We start from the raw sequence: 27,873 nt of genomic DNA, 5'->3' as shown, positions 1-27,873 counted from the left end.
ATCTGTAAGTACCTATATGGGGAACAAATATTTAAAATGGGCTCTTTAGCAGAGAAAGGTATAACAAGATCCAGTGACTGAAAGTTGAAGCTAGCCTGGAAATAAGGTGTAAATTTTAAATAGAATAATTAATCACTGGAACAATTTACCAAGGGTTGTGATGGATTCTCCATCACTGATATTTTTTAAATCAAGAATGGATGGATTTTTTAAAAGATACACTCTAGGAGCTTCCCCTCTAATTTTGGGGAAGTTCCATGGCCTGTGTGTTATATAGGAAGTCATATCAGATGATCACAAAGGTCCCTTCTGGCCTTGGAATCTATGCATATTCTCTCAACTGACAAATGCCTGCCGAACATGTGAATAGTGTTTCTCTGTTTAAGGCCCTGATCCGACAAGCTAACCTCCAAGAGTGGATTTTTGAAAACTTAAGTCAATGGTGCTCCATTCAAAGTTTTGCATGCTTTCCTTAGTGTGTGGTATCAAACCCTAAAAGTTAAGTTGACAGAGCTAACAGTGCTTAGTGTGTGAAGAATTCACACTGCTGAGTGCTGTAGCTATGGCGACTTAAACCCCAGTGCAGAAGTAACTAGACTGTAGGAAGCATCTGCACTACAGTGACATAGCTACAGCACTTTCACTAGGTTGCCATAGAGTAGACATGGCCTAAGTACATATCTATAGATCAAAGGAAACTTTCTGTAGTGTATGCAGGTGTTAAGTGTCTTCAGCTCCCACTGAAGCCAATGAGAAAGAGGTCACAATGCTCTGTAGGATCAGGTCCTATGCAATTTTCAAAACATCATTATTTTGTTAAATTAAAACCAGTTTCTTTCAAACAATGTACTGAAGACTGCCCTTGCTAACTTTCAGACTTGAACCATTTTTGCTGTGACCCGTTGTAAAAGGAAATGGTGTTATTTAGAATTTAAGCTATAAATGAAACTTAAATTTAAATCTAGATCACGTTCCCTGGAGCCATTACAGTATTTAGTTTGAGCATAAAAGCACACTTTTCCAATGTTAAGAAAATCTAAACCACAAATCATTTAAGTATTTTATTTTGTTCAAAGAACTTGGAAGCTCTGTTGGAGAAGCCAGCAGAACTTATTAGTGCCAGCAGTGTGTCTAGTGCTGCACAAGACACAGACGTCAACAGTCCCTGTCCCAAATTCATTACAAATAAGAAGGTGAAAATAAGACTTTAGACACACTGGAGACCCAGAAGTAGGATTTATAAGACATGCAAACTTATTATCTATATATTTAATTCATTTTTTTCCTCCTCTTTCCTTATTCAGTTATGGTCATACTTCTGTAAGCCCTAAGACCTCATTCTATAGTTACTGAAGTTTGTGGTTACTGAAGATTATGGTGGCCCATCTCTTCTTTACTAGTCTGTTCATAGAGGCAGTGATATGCGTGTGTGTGTGTGTGTGCCACTCTGTTTATGAGTATGTGGCATTTTTAATGGTAAAAGAAAGTTTTTACACTTAATTACATAGTTTAATGTTAGTTTTACATATGATAAGGTTTGCTTCTTGTATGGAATTGCTTAATATTATAGGTGTTGCTGCTAATGCTTGCTATGCTCTATGAATGTTAGTGAATAGTTATCAATAAATACAGTGGACATAGCTACAAGGTTTAGACCTGGCAGGCACCATGGTCTAGAGAATGTTAATTGGGGCAAGTTTATGGTGGTGTGGGCCAGTGCCTTATCGCAGAGCCACTCAAACCTTTTCCAGTTGAAAATTTCATTGGCAACTTGCCAGGAAACTTAGGCCTTGCCTTGTCTACATAAAATAGTACAGCTTAATGCCATATGAAGAGAAAAGGTCCTGATAGGTAAAGTTCCTTTTTGATCTGGGCAGTGGATAAAAGAGCACTCCTCAGTAGACCACTCCACCATGTTTGTAATAGGAATGGCTGTATCAGTGGGCTACATTTGATCCTCCCTTGTTCAGCCAATTAGAATAGTTTGTTTAAGTCTTAAACAGAATCCTGTTACGCAAACAATGAATATAGACTTTGCTACTGAAACATTGTCACAAATACTATTTGTTTTTTTATCACAGATTACTATTGTTGCCCATATAACTGCCACCAAAATGCCAAATCTTCATCGACATGAAGAAGAGAAGTTCTTTATAAATGCTGAAGGGAAGAAGGAATCTATACCAAGCATACATGACCATCCTACAAAGGAGCTCTCTGTTGTCGTGCCTTCATACAATGAGGAAGACAGGTGTAAGAATACTTTCTTGTTTTCTTTTTAAAGAGTGAAACTTAGTTCTGCATTATCGGTGAATGTCAGCAACATAAAATTGCAGGCCAAATTCTGTAGCCGTTTTGCATACCCAGTTCCCAGGTCACAGTCAAGTAAATGGGAGTTCTGCACATAGAGCTACTATAGAATCTAGCCATGTGATTTTTTTTTTTTTTTTTTTTGCAACAGAAATAAAGCTACTTTCTGTAAGAACCCCGTGTCAGTAAAATCTTGTGAAATAAAGGTAGATGTTTCTGTAGGGATACTAGTTAATAATTCTTCTCCCCTGTGGGGGCACAGAATTTATATGGCCTGCATGTTTCTGTGCCCCCCCCCTGCACAGAAGAATGCAAAAAAAAACCTGCGGAGGGACATGTACCTCTTCCCCAGCGGCCCAAGCAGTGTGTCTGTTCCAGCGTGCCTGGAGAGCCTCAGAGACACAAATCACTGTGGGGGAAGAGGGCTGGGTGTGCGTGCCTGTGGGGGAGGTGTTGATCACTGTCAGGGGGTGGGTCAGGGCTGGGGCGTGCATGCCTGCCAACAAGCAAGAGAGACTCTGTCCCTCTTGCTTGCTACTGCAGCTCGCCGGGCATGGAGGGATAGGGCTTTTATTTATGTACAAGGAAGGCTCTGTCCCCTAGACAGAAATGTAACAGCCTGCCTGCTAGTTAATTGATCTCATTCTCTGAGGCAGAAATGTAGCAGCCTGCCTAACTAACATTGTTTGTTAATTAACTGTTCCCATTCTCAGTCAATTCCCCCAGGAGCATAAAACCTGTAATAGTTTTAAGGCGCCTACATTGCCAGAGTGATGTAAAGCCTTATAAATGACAGTAAGAGAATCAGCTAGGAAGATTTAATGTGCTTTCTCACTCTTTTCCTGTGCCAAAGTGACACAGTGGGGTTAGACTACAGCTCAGGATTTATTTTACTTACCAATTTAAAAAAAAAAAAAGACTTTAAGGGAAAATAAAACATTTACCAAGCAGTCAATAAAATTCAGGACAATCAGAAGCAAGCACTTCCCAAGGTACCCAGCCAGGTCCAGGACAATGATTAGCAAAACTGTATGACTTTCGTGTGTGAAAGTCTGAGCAATTTAAAATGACATTCTACTTTTTTTTTTTTTTTCTGTTTGGTGTTCTGTAATGTAATTTAAATGAAAATCCAGGATTATAACTGGAATGCAGGGTATTAGTTATCAAGTGTTTGTAACTTAACTTTCATGTGTTTAGGAAATGCTGAGTAGTTATTGTGAAATTTTTCTGTATTATAGTTTAAACAAATTACCAAAACAATCATATTGATCTTATTGCATTCTTTTGACAAATAAAATATGCAGAATTTTGCAGAATTTTTAATTTGTTGGCCTAGAATCCCTCCAGAAGTAAACTAGGTTGCTTAAAGATTATAAAAGCCACTTTTAGCTGGTCTTTAGTGGCTCTTAAAGTCACTGTGGAGGTTAGGAGTAAAAATGTATCTTTATGGTTTAATTGTTTTAGAATTTTGCACTCTGGAACCCATACCAGTGGCTTTAATCAGGCAGAAGGAAGAATGGTCTTGTTGTTTAGGAGATATGGGTTCTATTCCTGGCTTTGCCATGCACTTCCTTTGTGATCTTGGGCAAGTCATTTAACCTTAAAATGGAAAGGTGCTTTTGATGTGAAGGAGCTGGATGCTGTCTACTTACTGTTGGCACTTCAGACCATATTGACTTTTCTGTGTCTCTCTCTCTCTCTCTCTCTCTCTCTCTCTCTCTCTCTCTCTCTCTCTCTCTCTCTCTCTCTCTCTCTCTCTCTCTCTCTCTCTCTCTCTCTCTCTCTCTCCCTCTCCCTCTCCCTCTCCCTCTCCCTCTCCCTCTCCAGAGAGAGCCACCTGGATGCCATGTATGTATGCCCTTGTCATTGAACAGATCAGCCACAAGAGCAGTAAGTGCTGTCTCAGGGTATGCCTAAACTGCAGTGAAAAACCAGGGGCTGGCCCATGCCAGGCGACTTGGGCTGGGGCTGCGGGGCTGTTTCATTGCAGTGTAGACTTCCTGGCTCGGTCTGGAGCCTGAGCTCTGGGACCCTTCCACCACTCAGAGTCCTAGAACCCAGGCTTCGGCCCAAGCCCAGAAGTTTGTGCTTCGATGAAACAGCCCAGCAGCCAGAGACCTGTGAGCCTGAGTTGGCTGGTATGAGCCAGTCCTCAGTGTCTAGTTGCAGTGTAGACATACCCTCAGTCTCCTATCCTGGCCTGAAACTGTACTAAGAGTGCTCTAGGGTACTAGCCGCAGACAGGTAGTGCTCGTGCTGTGTTTTGCTGTCTTCGGTTAGCTCGCTTAGAAAAAAGGTTGGACAGCCTGTGATGGTTTGCAAGGCCGCTAGTGTAGCGTGGTGGTTTCATTAGTATGGGTTGGATTGTTGCTTTTTTCAGGGTAGGTAATAGATTTCCCTCCTCAAAGGAAGTTTCACTACCCCCTGATACTGGGGGAGGGAGGAGAGTGTCCCAGATGTTCTGTACTCTTTCTCTGTCCGGGAAGGGCAGGGGTTGGAGTCGCAGATGGTCACCCTGTTTGCAGAAATCAACACTTTTTTTGCTGAGGCAATTTGCTCTACCTATCTACCCAGTTGCTGTTGGCTGGCTCCAGCTGATAATTAGTGCTCCGCCTAATGCCTCGGCTAATTTGTTTTTTTCCAGTCATATTTCTTTGCATAGATACCTTGTGCCTGTAATTTAATGTAACCATTTTATTAATAATTAAAAATGATCCCCAGTGTTAAGTACAAACCAGAATTTAAATCCTATAATACTAGTGGTTTTCATCTTTAGAAAGCAAGTCTTTATATTAACAGTAGCACCCAGAGGCTCCTGACAGGCCCCATAGTGGTAGGCTCCGTAAAAACTCATGAAGAAATGGTCTTTCCTCCCAAAAGACTTTACAGAACTGGAGCCTTATATTGTAAAGACTTAACATGAGTTTAACATTACACACTGTGAGTAGCCACAGTAACTCCGAAGTGCACAAGTCTTTGCAGAATCAGAACCTGTAAAAACAATTTACTGTCCAGGAAGAGGGAAACAGGCATACAGAATTACATAGCGCTAGAGACTGCATAGTGATTTTGGTGGTAGAGCTGGGAGTAAAATATAGTTAACTTAATTTTTAGTCCAGCTGGGATTAAATTTATAACTGTAATTTTGTTTTTTTGTTCCCCTATTTTCAAGTCAGTGGTATTTTTTTATCTCAAGACCTGACTACTTTGGGATGTGAAAATATTTTAAATATGCTTTTATTGATGCTTTGTTTAAACAAGCTTTTGTGATATTTTTTTCCTTCCAGTGCCTCTTATGATGGATGAAGCTTTAGACTATCTTGAAAAAAGACAGGTGTGAAACTTTCATTTTTGCATTTAAAATAATTTAAAATATAGTATCCTTGTAAGTATATGAAAACAAACTGCCTGTTTGGATTTTTGTGATCTGCCTAGAAGCAATATAAAATTATCCAATTAAAAGATAAGCTCTCTATCCTGGCAACATCTCTTCATGAGTTCTTTTCAGACTGTATGATGGAAGGCAATTTTTACTGAAATATAAAAATTAACTGTTGCACTTGGAAAAGACTTGTACCCACATGATACCTATCCGGGATAAACATATAGGGGAGTAAAAGTTAGCTGATGATATAATTTATCTATTCCCACAAGGTTTTTAAAATCCTGATTTTCTATCACTGTTATAGTTGGTCACCTGCTCATGAGGCAACAAGTTTCAGAAAATATGGCATAGTTTGAACTCTTTCTGATCTTTAACGTAAGGGCTACTCAGAGCCTCCAAGTTAATTTCATAGCAATATTGATTTTCAACATTTTATAGTAGCTTAAAAATAAATAAGGCTACCTAAAATAGTGCCGTTAGCATGTAATCTGGCAGCATTAGAATAACATATTGGTAGCAGACTGATACTGCTTTAAGGATGTTTATCATCATAGCAAATTTACAAAATGATATTGGTGCGTCTGTATAAATGTATATTATGGCATGAATGAAGAGGAAAACTCCAGGGGCAACAAAGCATTCCGGTGGCTGAAATTTTGCCCATTTGAGTAAGGGAGTGAGAGGTGTGTATGTGTGAAAGAGACAGAGATTGGACCAAATGCACAATTTCCATTTTTATTTTTAAGAAACGAGATCCTACGTTCACTTATGAAGTAATAGTTGTTGATGATGGCAGTAAAGATCAGACCACAAAGGTAAGAAGAGAATATTAAAGTTTCTCACCTGGCAGTCTAAGGGAGCAGATGTGTATCACACTGTTTTAGCTTTTACAAAATGTACCAAACCTTTACCTTTTGTTCTACACATCTGCTGCTCATTGTTTTTAATTATTTATTTCTCAGATTCCTTCTGCCATTCTTCTCCCTGCCATTCATAGGATGATATTCTTATAGCACAGTTATCTTTTGAACAGATATAGTAACTTCCTGAATTTCTTTCCCCAGTTCCCTCTGTTCATCCAGTGTGTCTCCTTTCACAGTCTCACCTCAAGAGCATTCTCCGGTGTGATTTCTGTTATCTGAAACAGCATCAGTGTGTGTCTGTTTCTTCAGATCTCCCCTTCTCTTTCCAGATCTCATCTGAGACCATAATTCTTTCCCATCTAAGCCTCTGAATCTCCCACAATTTTAAATGTCACTTTATTATTCTGTAAAGTATTTTGACATAGTTTGTATAGAATTTGTTATACAGCATAAAGTTGTGTATTCGTTTAGAAACATTAATACTGAAGTATTAAGGGTAGGATTTTCAAAAATGTTCTGCTTTCCTCTACTTCTGCTTCTGTTGAAGTTAATGGGAGTTTTACCGTTGACTTCAGTGGGAGCAGAGTCAGGCCAGCTCTAAGCAACTTCTGAAAATACCACACTAGATTTATGTTTAGGTTAGTCACTAGCATGCCTGCTTCTGTTTCAGTTTTTCCTTCAAGCTTGTCTGGTAAGGTTATGTGTCCTTTCGTGCATGTTTGTTCAGTAGCTTACTAACCTGTTTACTACTGCCAGTGTCAATGATGGATGAATCATATCTCTTATGCAGTACAGTAACTCCTTGCTTAAAGTCGTCCCGGTTAACATTGTTTCGTTGTTACATTGCTGATCAATTAGAGAACATGCTCGTTTAAAGTTGTGCAATGCTCCCTTATAACGTTGTTTGGCAGCCGCCTGCTTTGTCCGCTGCTTGCAGGAAGAGCAGCCCGTTGGAGCGAGCTGGTGGGGGCTTGGAACCAGGGTGGACCAGCAGCCCCCCAGCAGCTCCCCGTTCCCCTAAATTCCCTGTGCGACAGCCACCCAACAGGCTATCAATTGCTGGCAGTTCAGCTGTCCCTCCCCTCACTGCCCTGTGCTGCTCCTGCCCTCTGCCTTCGAGCTGCTCCCTGGAGCCTCCTGCTTGCTGTGGGGGAAGAAGAGGGGCTAATGTCAGGGTGTCTCCCTCCCCCCTACTCCTGCAGCCCGCTTACCCTATCTTCCATAGAGCAGGGGGGACACACGACTGGGCTCAAGACGGAGGGAGCTTCCTGGCAGCAGCTGCTATCTCAACTTGCTGATTAACTTTAAAAGGCAATGTACTTGGAATGGGGTCAGCGTACTTAAAGAAGCAATGCTCATCTCTCTCTCTCTCTCTCACACACACACAGGGTGTGTCTCTCTGTCTGCCATGCTGTCTCCTCTCCCTCCATTCGTGCTGCCTTGTAGAGTGTTGCTAGAAGAAAAATATGATGAAAAGCACTATATAAGAGCAATTCATGTCTCAAAGCACTTGTAGTTTTAATTTAAAAGCAGACATAGCAGTGAAACAAATGGGAACCAGGTAATAGTAATGAAAGCATGTTTTTCATAGACTAGTTTTGTGCACTGGTATAAATACGTGTTGTATGGTTTTTTAGCTTTAACTTTGGCAGGTGGGGTGAAGGGGCTTAGGACAGCCATAGCTAATCTCTCTGACCACTACCTGGTTTTATTCGTCTTGCTTCTTCAGTTTTGTGGCTATTCATGTTCTTACTCTTTTTATTTTCCTAAACAGACTTCAATTCTGCACTGGACAATATATTTCCATTTTATGCAGATTGAAGTGGTAACAATGCTATTGAAGAAAAAGGGATGGAAGAATAAGATCTCTATCTTTCATTTGAGGTTCCAGTTTTGTTTTATTCTGACTTTCATATGTCTTACAGGTTGCAATGAAGTACTGCAAGAAATATGGAAGTGACAAAGTACGAGTCCTAACATTGGTAAAAAATCGGGGGAAAGGTGGAGCTGTCAAAATGGTAATGAACACTTTCAGTTCTTTCTCTGTTTTGAACTAATTCTAGTCTTGCCAAAATAAGCAGACCTTGTGTGGATTTAATTTAATTTAAAGACTTTAGATTAATAAAACTGTTTTGAAAAATATTGAATACTTCCATAAATCTTCAAGGCAAAAATGTACAAAATATAAACTCATTGCAAGGATTTGATAACACATTGAGTAATAACACTGAAGAATTTTTTTGTATGAGAATTTAAATTAAAGCCAAACTACATCCATTAGTTAATTTAGAAATAGCTCTTCAATGCAAAAAAAACAAAACAAAAAACGTGTTACAAGATGAAAAGCAAGCTCTGGTAATAAGATAAGTAAATACAAACATTCCTCTCCAGATAGCTTTGATATTTGAATTGAATGAGGAACTAAGGCCCAGGTCCTGCAAAGTTTTGCTTAAATGTGTGTAGACCCACTAAAGTTAGCTAGGCTTGATTTTGATGAGGCATAATGTGTGTAATTCGTATATTAACTTACAAATAGATATTTCACTTCACAAGAGAAAATATATTAGCGTGTGTGATTATGTAATTGTTTAGAGTGAGTGAATGATACTTCATTGCACTTTATTTTTTTGACTTAAAAGGACTGCGTCAGTCTTGGGTTGTGAACCATGAATTCTGATAATAGGTGACTATAAAGAGTAAAAATAAAACTTTTCTCTCATGTTGTCAGTACGCTTCATTTATTATTTCTGGAGTCTTTCTTCATGCATTTATTTTTTTCAAAGATTATGCTAAAGCTACATCTATAACTTGTCTGTCTGTCTTAAGGTTTTTATATGGTGAACGTAAGAATGGCCATAGTGGGTCAGACCAATGGTCCATCTAGCCCAGTATCCTGTCTTCCAACAGTGGCCAATGCCAGGTGCTTCAGAGGAATGAACAGAACAGCAATCATCGAGAGATCCATCCCCTGTCATTTACTCCCAGCTTCTGGCAGTTAGAGGCTAGGGACACAAAGAGCATGGGGTTGCATCCCTGACCATTCTGGCTAATAGCCATTGATGGACTTATCCTCTGTGAACTTATCTAGTTTTGTTTTGTTTTAACCCTGGTATGGTTTTAACCTTCACAACATTCTCTGGCAACGAATTCTACAGGTTGACTGTGTGTTGTGTGCAGAAGTACTTCCTTTTGTTTGTTTTATACTTGCTGCCTATTAATTTCATTGGGTTAACCCTAGTTCTTGTGTTACGTGAAGGAGTAAATAACATTTCCTTATTCACTATCTCCACACCAGTGGTTTTCAACCAGGGGTATGCAGAGGTCTTCCGGGGGTATGTCAACTCATCTAGATCTGTTTCTCGGGTTGGCGGGGGGGGTCACAAGTAGAGGGCAGGCATTATGGAGGGGCAAGCAGGGCAATTGCCTGGGGTCCCACACCACAGGGTGCCCCACAAAGCCAAGTTATATGCTTCAGCCCTGGGTAAGTGGTGGGCGGGGCTCCTGAAAGGGTTACAGAAGTCTGGAAAGGTTGAGCATCACTGCTCCATACCAGTCAAGATTTTATAGACCTCTGTCATATCCCCTCTTACTCATCTATTTTCCAAGCTGAAAAGTCAGTCTCTTTCATCTCTCCTCATATAGAAGCTGTTTCCATACCCCTAATCATTTTTGTTGCCTTTCTCTGTACCTTTTTCCAATTCTAATATATCTTTTTTGAGATGTGGTGACCAGATCTGCATGCAATATTCAAGATGTGGGCATACCATGGATTTATATAGAGGCATTATGATATATAAATCCATGGTGCCTATGATTATAGTATTTAGGCAGTATATGGACTGAAAAAACACAAATGGTTTTTTTTTTTTTTTCCCTTCTCAATTCTTCCAGGTGAAGGAGCATGACTTTGTGTGGGATGTTTTAATGCTGAAGTGCATGGAATGTTCTCATTCACTAGTGCCTCTGCCCACTTGCTTGAGAGAAAGAGAGTTTATTCTTTGTGTAGCACATATGTGAGGTGTGTTTGTACTGCTGTATGTAGCAGGCAGGAAGAGTGTGAACGCTGCATGACCACCAGAGAATATACTCTCATCAACATTGTACTTTCCATCAGCATTGAGGAAGAAAGATGATTATGCTTTACACTTTGCATAGATGAAAGAACTGCAGCCGTGCTTTTAATTGGTTTTAGTATGTAGCTGTTGGTTTGAAACTCTTAGAAATTAATTAAAAGGTCAGTAAATCCAGGAAATCTCTGCTCTTATATTTTAAAAAAAAAGAACTTAAACCCTCTGTTTAATTTTACTTGAAATGGAAGATTCCATTTTTCTTTCTGAGTTCGAGTGAATAACCTCTTGGGTAGGACAGTGAGGGGATATTCTGGATGTATCTTCAAGAGCCTGCAACACACTTTGCACAGAGTTAAGCATGTATGGTGGCAACAAGCACAAATGCCCTTGTGCATCTGCACGTGTGTCATGTAGCACCTAGAATATGATGTAGCCAAGCTCCAGGTCTGCTGCAGTTGTTGCCCCAAGCTAACTGCAGTTATGTTGTTCTTTATCTTTCTCAGATACATTTTAGAGATTTAGCTCTTGAAGATGTATTAAGAGGTAGCATCCCACACCCTATCCCAATGCTGCAAGCCTTGTCCAAGGAACATGGATCAAGTGACAAGGAAAAACTGTACAGTGATTAGGCAGCTGATGTGCTTTGACAGCTATGTATCATGCTGGCCAGTATTGCCTCCTTGTTTCCTTCTGCTCCCCTCATCTGTTTGTTGTATCCACTTGTCTCTTGTCTTACATACCTTGATTGTAAGCTCTGAGAGTCAGGAACCGTCATTTTGTTACTTGTACAGTATATAACACAATGGGGCCCTGATCAGTGATTGAGGCACCTGGGCATTGCTGTAATACAAATTAATAACCTTGAACACTTGTTTTTTATCAACAAAATGTCAACATAGGAAATTGCAGATTCACCTGTTTGTTTAGTTTAATTCCTTTCTAGATTTCTATTCAGGTTAACGTTTTAGGGATTTGCTTTCTTAATTTAGACTCCTGGGGCCTGGAAGCTAGTTTATCATGATGAAAATTATTTGTATTTGTGCAAGTTTTAATTTGGTGTCTCCTCTGCAGGGTGTCTTTAGCTCTCGAGGGGAAAAAATCCTTATGGCTGATGCAGATGGAGCCACGAAGTTTGCAGATATTGAAAAAGTTGAAGAGGGTCTTAGAAATCTCCAGCCATGGCCAGTAAGTATGAGCTTCTGTCATTTTAGCTGATCAGTTTGTCTATGGACTCATAGTTATATTTCTCTTTATTAACAAGTTTCTTGCATACATATTGAGAGTATGAATTCTAGGTCCCAATCTTATAAATCTTTAAGATATGCTTACCTTTAACTTGACATAAGTGGGGCTACTTATAGTGCATCAAGTTAAGCATGTGCATATTTTTTTGCAGGATCAGGTGCCTTAATTTGCACATTTTGACACTTGTGCTATCTCTTGCATTGAGTCTTTAAACAGGGGTCAGCAACCTCTGGTACGCGTGCCAATTTTTAATGCCACACTGCTGCCTGCCGAGTCCCAGCCGCCAGCCCCGCTCAGCCTGCTGCTGAACCCAGGCCGGCAGCAGGCTGAGCGGGTCTGCGGGCCAGGACTCCAGCAGGCAGCAGCGTGCCATTAAAAATCCTGCCCGCCCCGGCCCACTCTTCTCCCACCCCACCCCCTGCGTGGGGGCAGGGTGAAGAAGCTTGGTCCTGCCGGCTGCTGCTACAGGGCAGGCAAGACCCCCCCTCTCTTCTGCCAGCATGCTGGGTTCCTGCCCCTCCTCCTCTCCCTCCCTGCCGCCAGTCAGCTGATGGCCCTTACGAGGGAGGGGGAGAAGCAGAGCTGCAGCATGCTCACTGCTCCGGGGAGGAGGAGGAGAAGAGGTGGGGATGGGGTCTTGGGGAAGGGGGGTGGAATCAGGGCATATCCCCTCCAGCCCCCTGCTGTGAGCCGCTCTGGGCAGGGGGCTGGGAGCACCTCCACGACCCTAGACCTCTGCCCTGACCCCTGCACTCCTCACACACCCCAGCCTCCTGCCCTGACCCCTGCAGCCCCCCACACAACCCCAGCCCTGACTCCAGTGCCCCTCCCACCCCATGCCCTGACTCCTGCACCCTTCTCACACATCCACAGCCCCATGCCCTTACTCTTGCACCCCCCACATTCCCACCCTCATCCTGAGCACCAAACAGGAGCTCCTGCGCACGCACACACATTCCCACCTGCACCACTCGCACCAAATGGGAGCTGCCCTGGTAAGCACTCCACACCCAAACCTCCTGTCCCAACCCTGAGCCCCCTGCCTCATTCTAGCTCCTGGCCAGACCCTGCACCCCAACCCCCAGCCTGATCCTTCATCCCCAGCCCTGTGCTCAGTGCACTCCCACCCTCAGCTCAGTGCAGAGAGAGAGGAATAGAATGGGCAAGAACCAGAGAGATGGTAGATACTCACTCCATGTGGGCAGGACCAGGATCCCAGACTGGCAGCTGGCTGAGCGGGGCCGGCAGCCAGGATCCTGGCTGGCAGGAGCTGGCGGATGGAACCCCTAAGTGGCAGCGGGCTGAGCTGCTCAGCCCAATGCCGGTCTGGGGTCTCGGCCACCAGTCCCACTCAGCCCACTGCTGGTCTGGGGTTCTGGCTGCCGGCCGCTTGCCAGCCGGGGTCCCGGCCGCAGGCCCCGCTCAGTCTGCTGCTGGCCTAGGTGAACGGAACCCCAGGCTGGCAGCGGGCTGAGCGGGCTGGTGGCATAATGTCAGCATTTTAATTTAATTTTAAATGAAGCTTCTTAAACATTTTGAAAACCTTGTTTACTTTACATACGACAATAGTTTAGTTATATAATATAATAGACTTATAGAGAGACCTTCTAAAAATGTTAAAATGTATTAATGGCACGCAAAACCTTAAATTAAAGTGAATAAATGAAGACTTGGCACTCCATTTCTGAAAGGTTGCTGACCCCTGGTTTAAACTTTTGTGGGATCTATGTGTTTTGCGTTGCTAGCCCTTTTTTCTTTCCAGTATCACAGCTCACTGTGCTGCCTACTTATTTAAAAATTTGCTTTCTCTACCCTTATTAATTTGATATGTTGTTTAACCTAATTTCCTCATACGTTATTTTGAGAATGACTATTTTATTCTAATTGGTCTGTTTCCTGTTAGCGGATGGCTAACTTTTAATTTGCAAGTATCAGTTCATTCAGATTGTGTCCTCTATGAAGACCAAATAATGGTTTTTATCTGGAAAAAAAAACTATTTTGGAGGTCCATGTCAGATCACAATGTATTCCTGAATAGGGTAACAGTGGCACTTAGATCTGCTTGACTTTAAGAAACCTATTTTCAGTTAACATGGTGCTTAAAGACAAGTTGATGTGGAACCTGTAACTAAAATGGAGGGAGCAATATGTAACTTCTATACTTAGCTTTCCCCCCCCCCCCCCCCATTTCTACCCCGTTGGTATTCTTACGAAGCAGTCACTGAATTATATTTAAAATAACCATTTGGTCAAAGAGATAAAGTTCCGACCCCACTAGATGGCGCTAATTGATTAACATACCTTTTAAATCTGTGTGCTATTGAAAAGGCAGCAGGCCTTAGTTCTTCAGAATTTTCCTAAAGTCCAGAAATGATTCTTTCATGTCAAAAGTAGTAATGTGAGTGTAATTTTAATGCAGTCCATAGGAAGTGCCTCTTACAGTTTAATGGGGGGAGAGAGATGACATTCCTAAACAAGTAAAATATTACAATATCAGCAAAATCAAGTCTTCTGTTCCCTATTGCAAATCTTAGGCTAAACATGCCCATACATATTAAGTGTACCTAGATACTTTGTTATCTGCACTGTGAAATAAATTCTCTGTCTGAAAAGCTCAGAGACATTCTTACTCCCGAATGAGACCTGAATAAAATGCAGCAATCTGAACCTGTCATATACAAAATGTAATAAGCTTTCTACAATCCATAAAATGTAGAAAGGCTTTATTATATCTACACATTCAAACAATAAGATTTGTATAACTTGCCAAAAGCAGAAATTTCTATTTCTTTGACAAATTCAGTGGACAAGATTAGGCCATCATAATGCTTTTAAGGTTTCACATAAAAACATGAATAGAAGAAGCCAGTGAATCAGAAAACACTAGTGGTGTTGTAGTTAGCTTCCAATTCTTGTGTGTGTGTTCCTCTGCAGGACCAGATGGCTATTGCCTGTGGTTCTCGAGCCCATTTGGAGCAGGACTCAATAACACAGGTAAGTGTCTCTTTCCTCGTATAAACTAGTCTCCTTGAACTGCTGTTTTTTTCATTAACATTCCAGTTTTTAAATTAAATCAAGACACACAAAATGAATGGAGGCTGATAGTGGGGAAGGCTGTTGCCATAAGCCTAGCAATAGTCCAACATTACTAAAAGCTCTCTGTTCCCAGAGTTCAGACACCACCAGCAGGAAGCGTGAGCTAGATTTCAGATAACAAGGATTTAAATCAGTTGCTCCAGCAGAGGATGGGACTTTTGGTCCCAAACGCAACCGACAGCATGTGTGCGCAAGTTTGTCCAACATGAAACCAAAAAGGGCATCTACTGTAATCATTGTGTAGAGAGCTTTAGGCAGATGCTTTGGAAGCTCTGGGGTTCTACAGTGGCTTTGCAGCTCATGGGCTGGAACAGTCTCTTCACACACATGCGCAGGCTCTTCAAGTACTGGGATGGCAGGGAGAAGCAACTGACAGCTTGACTTTACTTTCAGTCCAACAATTTGTCACTCTTCAACTCTTAAAACCTGAGAGTGGTAAAAGTTTTGTTGTAATGTTTTGTTGTACGTACTAATAAAATGTTTGAAAGGGTATCACAGTTCTCTTGCAATCAACATTATGAAAATTCATTTCATGTTAATGATTGAAGGGGAAGATCTCACCGCCACCCAGACTTGCCCCAGCAAGTGTAGATTTGGAATTCAGAACTTCCAGCAAACTCAGCTAATTTCGAAAACTTGCATTTCTTTTCCCTCCTTTAATTGAGAATCACTTGCAATGCACGTTCCTTCCTAAAGCTCCTTGCGATAGTTATGCCCTGGAAGACTCTCAGATTAAAATTGGAGAGGCCAAGACTGCCTCATGGGTCTCAAGCTTGCACGTTTCCAAAATTGCTACAAATGACAACAAGTGAATGTTGCTTCTTCTGGTGGAGTATGCATACTGAGGAAATGAGCATTGTGTTTAGTCTTGAATGAGTTCCAGGCAAAGAGCCTCTGAAAAGATCCTTGAGAGGAGACTACTAGGTTTGTTTTGTGGAAATATCGGTAACCCGTATGAAAGCAGAATTTCAGTATGAACAGGAAAATGGCAGGAAAATAAAGTATTGAATACACACTGGACAGAACAACTTAGTATGTGATTGTTATGCAACAAACTTGCATCAGCACACAATCTCATCTTACATCTGTTTTACTGATGTTTTGGCAGACAGTTGACATAGCACAGACATTGCACTTATATTGCAACAAACACATTGCTGGACTAATTTCTGTAACATCATTAGATGAACTCCTAGTGCTGGATTTTCTCTAGAACAAGTTATGTTTACACTAGCGCAGGGGTCTCAAACACGCGGCCCGCGGGGTTATTTTCTGCGGCCCGCCAGCTCCCCGCCCTGCCCCCAGCGTTTACTTAGAGCAGTTCTGGCCCTGTGCGCACTAGGGGCAGGGCAGGCTCCCTGCCTGCCCACCCTGCCCTCGCGCTGCTCCGGGAAGTGACTGGAACCTGGGGTGGGGGGCAGGGGCACAAGGATCTGTGTGTTGCCCTGGCTGCTCCTCCAGGTACCTCCCCCGAAGCTCCCATTAGCCGGGAACGGGAAACCACAGCCAATGGGAGCTTCAGGGGAGGTACCTAGAGGAGCAGCCACGCCCCTCCCTCAGCGTCCCCCGCCCCCAAGGTTCCAGCCACTTCCTGGAGTGGCGCGGGGGTAGGGCAGGCAGGGAGCCTCATATTCAGTGTGCAATGGGCCGGACCTGCCCCCCAAACCCTTCCTGCAGCTGAACCCCCTGCCCTGAGCCCCCTGCTGCACCCTGCACCCTGACCCCCTGCCCTGAGCCCCCTGCTGCATCCCGCACCCCTCTTGCACCCCGAATGGGGGCAGGGAAGGGGTGGGAAGAGGCGGGGCAGGGGCGGGGCCTCATAGAAGGGGTAGAGTGGGGACGGGGACGGGGCAGCGGGTGGAGGGGGTTGTCAGTGGTGCAGCCCTCTGGCCAATGTACTAGTCCTCATGTGGCCCTCGTGGTCATTTGAGTTTGAGACCCCTACCCTAGCGTGTGATAGTTAAAATCATTCTAAAATGTATACAAAATACTGAAATAGCTGCAAAAGTCCAGGAGGAGATAGCAGGGAGTTCAAATCCTGGTATGTATTCTACTTTTCCCCAGTGCTTAATTTGTAATGAAAGAGCTGCCAGGGCTCAAGCAATTTTTTTACATTCATAACTCGTGCAGCAAGCCCAAAGGTGTCAGGGCTTTGAACTGCCAAACCTAGAGGTGCTGGGGACTCCGCCCTGGCACAAATTAAGCACTGCTTTTCCCTCTGGATTATCTAATAGTGTTAGGGATCTATTCTCCTATCAATGCACGGGTAAAGTTCCTGTAAGCGTTAGGGAGTAGAAAGTTTGTATCATAGTTAAGAAGAAACCCCAAAGCTCTCTCAGTAATGGGACTAAATCCTGGACCCTGTGTTCACAACATGAATGGGTACAGAAGACAGTTACTGTCTAGATATGCTGGCTGTGCACCAGACCAACTAATCCTGGGGATGGTTGTGCCTGATGCATCTAAAGCAGTGGTTCCCAAACTGTGGAGCATGGGGGCGGGGGAGGGGGTAGGGGGAGGGAGAGAATACCACCCAGACCCACTCCACCCCCAGCTCTGCCCTGCCCTGCCCTGCCCTGCCCGGCCCCCAGCTGTGGCCCTAGTTCCCGGGTGCGTTGCCGCACCTGGCCATGGCCCTAGCCGCTGGCTTCTGCCACAGCTCCACTCCCAGCCTGGCCCTAGCCCTGCCCCCAGCCTCAGTCCCTGGCCACAGCTCCGCTCCCGGCCCCAGACCTGCCTGCAGCTGCGGCCCCGCATCGACCCCCCTCCCCCCTTATTCGTATCTGCACCCCAGAGCCACAGCCCCACTCCCAGCCCCGGCTCTCGGGAGGTTGGGGATGCAGACAGAGCAAGGGGAGAGGGGTGATGTGAAAAATTGAAGGACCGCTGATATAGAGAGTGGAGGGGCTCTCTGATTCTGTGGTCATGTGATAAGCTGCTGAGGGATCATATACAAATGAACTCCCTTCAAGTGCATCCAGCTCCCTCTTTCCCTCACAAGATTTCTGCCAGGAGATAGGGGAGAAGAACTGGAATGGGCCTTTCTAAGGGAAAATTTGCAGGTGGGTGTACCTTTCCTTCCCCTACATCTCTGTTAGTGTGGTGAGGAAATCTTCAGCTGATCAGGCTCTCCTCCTCCCCTCATCTTTCAGCTCTTTGAATCATGCAGCCCATTCGCTCTCCCTCGGTGTCACTTAGCTAGCAATGATGCTGCCTTTTCCGCAGTAGCATTGGGAAGACACTGCTGCCAAGTGTCCCTGCTTCCATATATGGCAGTCAGAGATAGAATCACAGGAGGAATGGGATGAGCAGCCTCTGGGGAATCCTCTCTGGATTCAGAGACAACAAGAGCTGTGGAACCAGGCTTCACCATGCAGCTGGGAGGGTCTGTGGTTAGGACCACGATTTGGTCTTTGTGGTTAAGAATTGCTAATAAACAAAAGTTCCGCTAAAGCAAAACGGGAGAAAAATCTACTGGAAACATTAGAGTATTTGCATAAACTAAATTACAAGATCAGTCAATACTGACAATTGTTGGCTTCTTCTATATTAGATGTTTGTTATATATCATTCATGACTGGCTACATAGGAGAACTGTTGCTCAGTCCACCATATATGCAGTGTACATAGGCATACATCTTCCTATAACTTGCATTGCTTTATGTATCCTTAAAGCAGTACTAGCTTATGCTGAACTGATCTTGAATGAAAGAAATCCAGCAGTGAGCAAATAAAAGGATACTGTTTAGGTGGGGGGAGGGATTATTGTTCTTTTAAGGCCTGACATAAAGCTACTTTTAATTTGCATATTAAAATAGTGGTTGGGATCTTTTTTACACCTTAAGTAAACTTGTTTACATTTTTAAAATCTAGGCTTACAAACACTTTTAAATTGGTTTTGGATGTTCAAAACAAAAATCATAATGTGAGTACAACATTATGTCCTAGTATGTCTATGTAGTTCTACTTATATGATCTATACCAAGTTCTGTATGTGTATTTGTTTAAATTTGAGTCATGGAAACAAAACTTTAAAATACATAGTTGCAATAAGAATCCCATTCTGTACTGTAACATACACCATTATTGTAAAGTTACATTTGGAGCCTAAAATGATTCAGATGTAGACCTGGCTGAAATACTTTTGCCTAAATGAAATTTCAGCAAAATATGATGTCTCTGCAAAATGTTTCAGCTTTTATGAAACATCCGTTTCCACAAAACTTTTGTTTTGGGGTGGCGGAGGAGGGAGACCCTACAGATGGGTGTTTAGGGTATTGGCCTGGGATTTGGGACACCCAGATTCAAGTCCTTGCTCTGCCTGATTTGGCGTGATCTGGGATGAAAAACTGTTCTGAATCAGGCAGAGCATGGACTTAGAGCTGGGTCTCCCACATCCCAGGGGAGATCCTAGGTGTGACTGTCTGACACACCTCTCCTCCACCACAATTTTGTTTTTGTTCCTAGGTGGAACAAACACTCATTTCTAACCTCAAAATTGTCATGAAGTGGAATTTTCATCCTCTGTTCAGATCAGTTCAGATGTTTCTTTTGTCATATAAAAAAAATTCTAATTTCTTGGCTTTTGTTCACAGCGCTCTTACTTCCGAACTCTTCTCATGTATGGATTCCACTTCCTAGTATGGTTCCTCTGTGTCAAGGAAATTAGGGACACACAATGTGGGTTTAAACTGTTAACCAGAGAAGCGGCCTCCCGGACTTTCTCAGCTCTTCATATAGAACGCTGGTAAGTTCTTTCGTTTAGCTTCAATTAATTTTTCTATTTTTAATTTTTATAGCAGTTGGTTGAGGTTGTGAAAATGTAATTCCCACATGGAAACTGCAATAAACAATTTGTGCATGTATAAAAACAGCTGTTCAATCCATTTTAATCAGTTTTAGTACTTGTTTTTTGTATTGCACTTCACATTTCTTATTGTTTTAAACTATTACATGTTTGCAAAGCAATGAATTTTATATTAAGAACTACATTATAGGATATAGTTGGATATTTGGATGTATTTCTGTTAACTCCATTACCCTTCAAAGAAATGTAGGACTGGAAGGGATCTCAAGAAATTGTCAAGTCCAGCCCATGTGCTGAGGTAGGACCAAGTAAATCTGGACCCTCCCTGGCAGGTGTTCCTCTAACCAGTTCTTAAAAACCTCCAATGATTGGGGATTCCACAGCCTTCCTTGGAAGCCTATTCCAGAGCTTAATTACCCCTATAGCTAGAAAAAAAAATCCAAATATCTAACCTTACTCTCCCTTGCTTGAAATTAAGCCCATTACTTCTTGTTCTACCTTCAGGGGACATGGAGAACAGCTGACCACAGTCCTCTTTATAACAGCCCCTCAACATATTTGAGGACTGTTATCAGGTCCCACCTGAGTCTCCTTTTCTCAAAACTAAACATGCCCAGTTTTTTCTCATAGATCAGGTTTTCTAAACCTTTTATCAGTTTTGTTGTTCTCTGAACTCTCACCAATTTGTCCACATCTTTCCTAAAGTGTGGCACCCAGAATTGGACACGCTACTCCAGCTGAGGCTTCACCAGCACAGAGTAGAGTGGGACAATTTCCTCCCCTGTCTTACATATGTTACTCCTATTAATACTCTCCAGAATGATATTAGCCTTTTTCCCAGCTGCATCACATTGACTCATACTCAATCTGTGATCCACAATAACCCCCATATCCTTTTCAGTGGTACTACGCCCTACTCGTGTTTCCCATTTTGTGATTATGAGTTTAATTTTTCCTTCCTAAATCTAGTACTTTGCACTCATTTTTATTGAATTTTATCCTGTGGATTTCAAACCAATTCTCCAATTTGTCACGGTCATTTTGACTTCTAATCCTATACTTTGTAAGTACTTACAACCCCTCCCAGCATGGTGTCATCTGCATATTTTAAAAGCACACTGTCCATTCCATTAGCAAAGTCATTAATAAAAGTATTGAATAATATTTGACCCAGGACTGACCACTGTGGGTCCCCAGTAGAGACCCCTTTCCAGTCTAAAAGCAAACCATTGATAACTACTCTGAGCACAGTCTTTCACCCAATTGTGCGCCCACCTTATATTTTCATTTAGACCACATTTCCCTGGTTTGCTTATGAGAATGTCACAGAGAACTGTGTCAAACCCCTTACTAAAATCAAGATACATCATATTCACCCCCCCTCCCCCTACTAGGGCAGTAACCCTGACAAAGAAGGAAATTAGATTGTTTTGGCATGATTTGTTGTTGACAGATCCATGCAGTCAATTCCTTATAACTTTATTATCCTGTGGTGCTTACAAATTGTTCGTCTTGTGTCCAAAATGCATGTAGAAAACACAGTTTTATTTAATTTAGCATCTTTCACGTAAACCGTACCCCAAAATCGGTTGAATAATGCAGTGATGCAGAATTTCTCTTCCTCAATACTTGAGGCATACAGTATGCAAGAGGGGAGAGATGTGTTAGCTAAATTTTAATATTTATACGGAGTGTCTGCGATAAAGATACAAGAAGGCTCTTGGGCTACACTGATGAGACTCTCGATGGATGGTGATGTCTGGAACCCTGCAGTCTATCCTTACTCTGGCATGTGATATGATGAGAGATATCTGATAGTTAGAAACTTCATCAGCCTGTGTTGCTCTCTAGTACAATTTTACAACTCCTTACTCATCAACCAACCCTCCCTCAAATCATTACCTAATGAGTACCTGAAAAGTACACCACCAAGTGTCATTAGAAGAAGCCTAATATGTAAAGGAAGTTTCTGATGTACTCTGTCCATGCTGTTCTGTTTCATAAAAGTGGGCAGTAAAATGGCTCTCATTAGTCTGAAGAAGGGCAGTAAAAACCATTAATACAATTTGAATTGTTTTAGAGCTGTCTTTCGTTGTAATTTAGCATTGGAGAGGGTGATGGAATGTCCATTATTAGAGTAGCTTTGTGAGGACAGCTATGATGGGTATGTCTACACTCTGATAAAACACCCACGACTGGCATGTGTTAGCAGGCTGAGGCTCGAAAATTGCAGTGTAGACATTCGGGCTCAGGCTGGAGCCCAGGCCCTGAGGTCATGTGATGCGGGAGGGTCCCAGAGCCAAGGCTCCTGCCCAAGTCCGAACATCTACGCTGCAATTTTATAGCCTCGCAGCCCAAGCCCTGCAAGCCTGAGTCAGCTGACATGGGCCAGCTGCAAGTATTTTATTGCAGTGTAGACATGCTCATGAGACTGAAATGCTGTTTCCGCAGTAAGTGTCATAGTTTCTGTAGACTTTTTGCACCACCTCTCTTGCTAAATGGACACGGTCATGGTTGACAGGCCCAGGTTTCAGTATAATCTAGTCTTTTCAAACTGTCTTCATCTAGGAAAACCTCTCGAGGAAAGAAATTTTTTGTGTCTCATTAACCTGCCTGCTCACAAGAATAGAGTACAACATCCATGCGCGTGCTGAGAACTTTTGTCTAATAGAGCTAATCAAAAGCCTGTAAGTTTAGTTTTAGGTTGATCTTCAGCAGTTGTTGCCAAGCCATGTTGCTTCTAGGATGGAGATACAAAAATGGCTGGGGTAGGTGGGGTGCTTCAGAGATCGGGGACGTGAAAAATCTGACATTGAGTTAGAGGGGAAATACACACTGCAAGAACTTCGAAAGCAAGCTATGAGGTCTCCTCATTTCTTAAAGATGAGGATATGAAAGTGCAGAACTTAAGGACCCAGTTTGCAGAGGTACAGAGCTCCCACAACTGCTATTAAATTGGAATTGTGGTGCTCAGTACCTCTGAAAATCAGTTTCTAGGCGAGTGATTTGTCCAAGGTCACAAAGGAATACTGTAGCAGAGCCAAGAATAGAACCCATAATCTTAGAGCATAAGACTACTCATCTGTTCCTAAGGAAAAAAAGTAATTAAATTTTATAGACGTATTTCTATTAATTTGCTTGCATTAATGTTAAGGAAATTTCCATGATAAGCACAGCCCTAAAGTGTACTCCTTCAAAATATATTATTTTCTGACAGTCTCTTTAACTACAAGGAGTATCTATTACTTCAGGAGGCTGACACAACAGCTGTGCTGCAAGCAGGAGGAAACCAATGAGTATAGTTGCTCTCTGGCTTTTTCAAAGAAAATAAAGGGGTCCTTAAAGGGAAAACGATCAATCTTCTTTGTTTGAAATTCATCAGTTTCAAGTAACTCCAGTTGCTGATACCCTCTAAATAGTATGTAGTAAATAATATAAATTCCTTTTAAAAAATATGAGGATTTTGCAGCTCCTCTGACTGTTTAAGTGACTCTTCAGCAAGAGAGAAATGAGAGTGAGAAAGTGAAAATGACTATATACTCCATACAGTCAAATATGCAGAATAAACTCGGGGGGGGACTAGAGAAATATGACTTCACTTAAATAGGAATTTTGGGTGATGTGTGTAACTGTAATAGATACCAAATTTTCAGGAACAGGTGACCTTTTCAATATGGTGTCCTAACCTGCTTTAGTCAGAGGTACTGCTGTGAAGTTAGCCTTATGCTGTAGCTTACTCTGTAAATTACCATAAAGCAATACCCTTAAGGCTTTCTGATGTTTATAAAACTTGGAACCCCTTATCAAGAATGCTTGCTGTGCTCATGGAGAAAGAGTGACTTATATTTTTCCATGATTCTCTGCAAATATTCCAAAATGGCAAATTTGTCTAAAACAAGAATAATTAGTTTTTTTCCTTTGATATCTAATGTAGCTTTCAACAAATTTCTCTTCTAGTTTCACTGTGTATATTTGCATCCAGTCATTGCATGTTTTATTAATAGATTTGCCCTATTTAGCTGTTTGGAAGCATAATTCACCCTTTAGAAACAGCATTAATTATTAAATAAAACAATTTCTGCACAAAACTGTGAGACTCTGACAATCCAATAACTCAGACTCCCTTTGGATAAATCTGGGCCCTGATGCATTTGCCATGTGTAACTTGGCGGGAGCTGAGCAGCCAATCTGGCTGTGTACCAAGGAGGCTGTACACATCTCCTGAGAGTGAGTGGAAATAACATGGGGGACAGGGAGAAACCCAGCTTCTTCCTGCTGCTGCCCAACAAAGACAGTGATTCCATCCCAGCAGGCCTCTCATCAATATTAGTTAGACAGTTTGTCTTCATGGTGCCTCCACAAGGTCCCTGCAAGTGCGGGAGGGGTATGTTCACTCTGGCTCAGAGCAGCAGGGAATCCTTAATGGATTCATATACCACTTCTGGCTGATGATCTCATTCTGAGATTGTCCACTGGGGACTGGAGAGAAGCTGCTGTCGGAGAGGAAGGATAGTCTTTATGCTGCACAGGGACTCTGGGATCTGCACTGTATTACCGTCTCTGCTATGGGTTTCCTGCAAGATGTGTCCAAGTTACTTAATTTCTGTGTGTCCTATTTCCCCATCAGTAAAATGAGGAAAGTACCTCCCTAGTATTAATGAATTTATCCTCATGATACCCTTTTGAATTAGGAAAGTGCTCCAATACTATAGCGATCGGGGGGAGGAGGGGCAGCAGGGTGCTTAGAAAAGCCAACAAATAAGATCCTATTTCAGGGGCATACCTGTCTGAAGACACTAACACTGGCCTCCCTACCCACCCTTCATCAGCTCAACTCAGCTTTAAGCACTTTACTTCTGCAGAATCCTCCCCTGCCCTCTCTGCTGGGCTGACTGGATTCAGGATCATTTGGCACAGTGTAGAGCTGAGTTACATAGGAAGGACGGGACAAATACGTCCTTTTCTCCTGTATAACTCGGATCCAGGATTTGGCCCTTAGCTCTCACTTTGAGAGAATAAAACTAAAGTTGGCTCAGTCTCCCCTTAGAACTTCCTTTCTCTTGTCAGGTTGTCCCAGCCTGAACATTCACTGCAGCTTTGCATATTGATTTAAAAAAAATACCTACTCTGCCCTTCTTTCACAGAATGCTCTAGCCTATCAGATGAATAGTTAAGTAGGCTAAAAATTAGGAAACGGTGTATTTATCCCATGTCTTTTTGGTAAATAATATTTTATAGATATTTTGTTATCAAAGACCTGAACTAACAGTGTTGTAGTGATTTGTCTGGAAAAACGTACACGACAGGTACACAATAAATCTTTTACACTTTCAAGTTTTTCCTCCGTTTTTAACTCTCCCCTCCCCTTCCTCCACCCCACCCCCCAATATTCTAAAAGCATTAAGTGGCTAATCCTGCAAGGTCATAGTCAAAGTCAGAGAAATTAAGGCTAAAACCACCAAATCATCTAGTCCAACTTCCTGTATATCACAGGCCAGCACCTGTGCACTAACCCAACTCCCAGTGACATCAGGAGGAGGATGTACAGCATCTGGCAGGACTGCGTCCTGACATTGCACAATCACTCTTGTGCCTCTCAAATGCCCTTCATTTCACTCCTCAGTTTACCTACACATCACACAAACATGACTTCTCATTTAGAGTTGAAAATTATTTTACATCAAAAATAATCACAACTAAAGTTCTAGAAAGTAACTTGGACTAAAGGAATGTAACCAACATAATCTTAGGTTTCTTGCCTGAATAATTTTTTGTCCCATATTTTTGGAGCTTTGTTGCACATTTTAGCTTCAGTAAATCAAGAGATATGTCATGCCCAAAGCTAACTTCTTAAAGCAGAACAATCTTCACTCCAAAAAGTTAGCGTTCAACATTTAACACTATTCAAAATTAATAGCTTTTTTTAAAAAAAAAATGGAAGTCTTCACTTCATTATTATTGACCTGTATTCTGAGTTGGTGTCTGTAGTGAGCTATCACAGCGGAATACTTTATAAATCCTTTGACATTTGAGATTTCTAATGCAATTAGTACCAAACCAACTGTAACTCTGCAAAGTGCCCCTCTAACTGTAACTTGAATTTCTGTCGCATCAAACACAAAAAGATGAACTGCTGAGAAAGTCCTGAGAGGAGTGAAGGCTGGGGAGAAACTACTGAACCAACATCCAGTTTTGTAGTTCAAAGTGACTCCATGCTGAGCTTCTTGCATATATGGAGGAGGCCAGCTGCTCCTGCAGGCAAGGCCCCAGGAATTCCTCCCCTCAGATAAAGGGAGAAGCAGCCTTTTGTACATGCTAGAGAGAGCAAGTGCTGAATTAGCAGGGCAGCAGGAGAGAGTGCCGCGTCTTCTTTTGGAGCACTGGACCCTGTCAGAGCTGCTCCTGAAAAGAGAGAAGCAGTTATCCAAGAGATAGCTAGATTTATTTTTGTCTCTCTCAGCAGCCTGTTAACATACCTCACTGAAGGAACGAGTGTTGAGAGCACATTCTCTCTCAGTTGTGAGCCAGATATCTTTCACTAACAATATATGTGGCAATGTAAACAGTTTTCAGAGTAACAGCCGTGTTAGTCTGTATTCGCAAAAAGGAAAGGAGTACTTGTGGTGCCTTAGAGACTAACCCAATTTATTTGAGCATAAGCTTTCATGAGGTGAGCTGTAGCTCACGAAAGCTCATGCTCAAATAAATTGGTTAGTCTCTAAGGTGCTACAAGTCCTCCTTTTCTTAATGTAAACAGTGTAGATGTCCTGCTGCTAGACTGGACGGAGTGAAAAAAAACTTTTGTTTTTAAGTAGCTAGCAAGCCACCAAAAAGGAATGGTTACAGTATTTTCAGTGTTTCTTCACCAACATCTTTTAAATGGAGCCTTTTGTTTCTGTTTTCTCATCCCATGCCATGGGGACGGGGGGGGGGGGAGGGGGGAGATGGGATGTCAAAAAAACCCTCCTGAAAATCAGATCCAAATGTTAACTTGAATTGGATCTCTTTGTGTCTTACCACTTCCACCTTTCTATTTCAGTTTCACAGTTATTGACCAGAGCATCTCCTTCTCCTTAATATTAAATCTTTCAGCAGTCTGAGAGCACAAACTCTTATTTGCTATATCTGAATTTGATGTATAGGTGCTCACAAACAGGAAAACATGGGTAGAGTTGAAATACTTTAGGTGCTCAGATACTATCATGATGAGGGCCATAGAAGTGCCTAGGTAAACTAGCGTGGGGTGTTTTTAAACTCCTTTCATTGTTTGTAAAGTGTTTTGAAATCCATAGACAAAAGGTATTCTAGACATGCAAAGCCATATAAAGGAGTATTGTATTTGTCTCATAGCATTATAAGTTACTATGCATGCATTCTATTTAGAATTAAAGGGGGGAGATTTTTTTGGGATTATTTTTAAAGCTGCCTTTTGGATAGTCTTTTGCATACCTACCAGTACAAACCAAATGTTTTTGAAATTTATTTCCGATACAGCTAAGTTTTGACATTGATCTGAAATGAGAGCAATCTCCAAACAAAGAGCATATGCTTTGTTTTAGGCTTTGAATCTGATTAAACCACTAATCTATTTCTCAGAAATAGATTATGCACATTTTTTAAATTTAAACTTAAAAAAAAAAGTTAAAAGGCTTATATTAAAAGCATAACAGAGACAGTTGGGAATTACTTGTTTCCAGATTTAAAGAGAAGATATTTCTATTTCTACAACTACAATCTTAACCTGAAAGATGATCTGTTTTTTCTTTTGATTTTCTTTTTTAAAACCATAAACTACTGAAGGAAGTTTAGCCAATCAGATGGCTACACTGGCAGATAGTAAATTTTAAGTCAGAAATACTGTCCTTTTCTGACCCAAAGGGATCTCTTAAAAGTTCCTTGCATCTTGGATTCCTTTCCCTGCAGGAAGGAATCAAATATTCCAGGTGTTGTTTGATGGATCCTGCCTCATACTGGATTCTAGTCACATTAGGGAAATTCCAAGTGTATTTTTTATTCCTCTCAATGATTGACAATTAGATGCTTTCTGTACCTCTGTGACAGGTTAAATTTATGTTTTGTTAGGCAACTCACAGCTGA

The 27,873-nt window shown here is 42.0% G+C and overlaps 1 protein-coding gene across 6 annotated transcripts in view; it reads left to right on the top strand.

The window, feature by feature from the left end:
- The window catches only part of ALG5 (ALG5 dolichyl-phosphate beta-glucosyltransferase), a 47,526-nt gene that overhangs the window by 6,529 nt on the left and 13,124 nt on the right, over window positions 1–27,873 (top strand). For 2 of the 6 annotated variants that reach the window (XM_073342348.1, XM_073342330.1), the window contains 7 exons: window positions 2,082–2,253; window positions 5,598–5,644; window positions 6,442–6,510; window positions 8,484–8,576; window positions 11,700–11,813; window positions 14,808–14,867; window positions 19,565–19,716. In XM_073342348.1, coding sequence (XP_073198449.1) covers window positions 2,115–2,253; window positions 5,598–5,644; window positions 6,442–6,510; window positions 8,484–8,576; window positions 11,700–11,813; window positions 14,808–14,867; window positions 19,565–19,716 — 674 coding nt within the window. In that variant the 5' untranslated portion in view covers window positions 2,082–2,114. Of the gene's footprint in view, window positions 1–2,081; window positions 2,254–4,137; window positions 4,201–5,597; window positions 5,645–6,441; window positions 6,511–8,483; window positions 8,577–11,699; window positions 11,814–14,807; window positions 14,868–19,564; window positions 19,717–27,873 lie in introns of those variants that run through there. The other 4 variants (XM_073342357.1, XM_073342366.1, XM_073342375.1 and 1 more) reach the window with 4 other exon arrangements.

Source organism: Lepidochelys kempii, chromosome 1, assembly GCF_965140265.1.
Source record: "Lepidochelys kempii isolate rLepKem1 chromosome 1, rLepKem1.hap2, whole genome shotgun sequence".
NCBI lineage: Eukaryota > Metazoa > Chordata > Testudines > Cheloniidae > Lepidochelys > Lepidochelys kempii.
The sequence above is the reverse complement of the archived record's forward strand: the minus strand, read 5'-3'. Positions and strand labels throughout refer to the sequence as shown.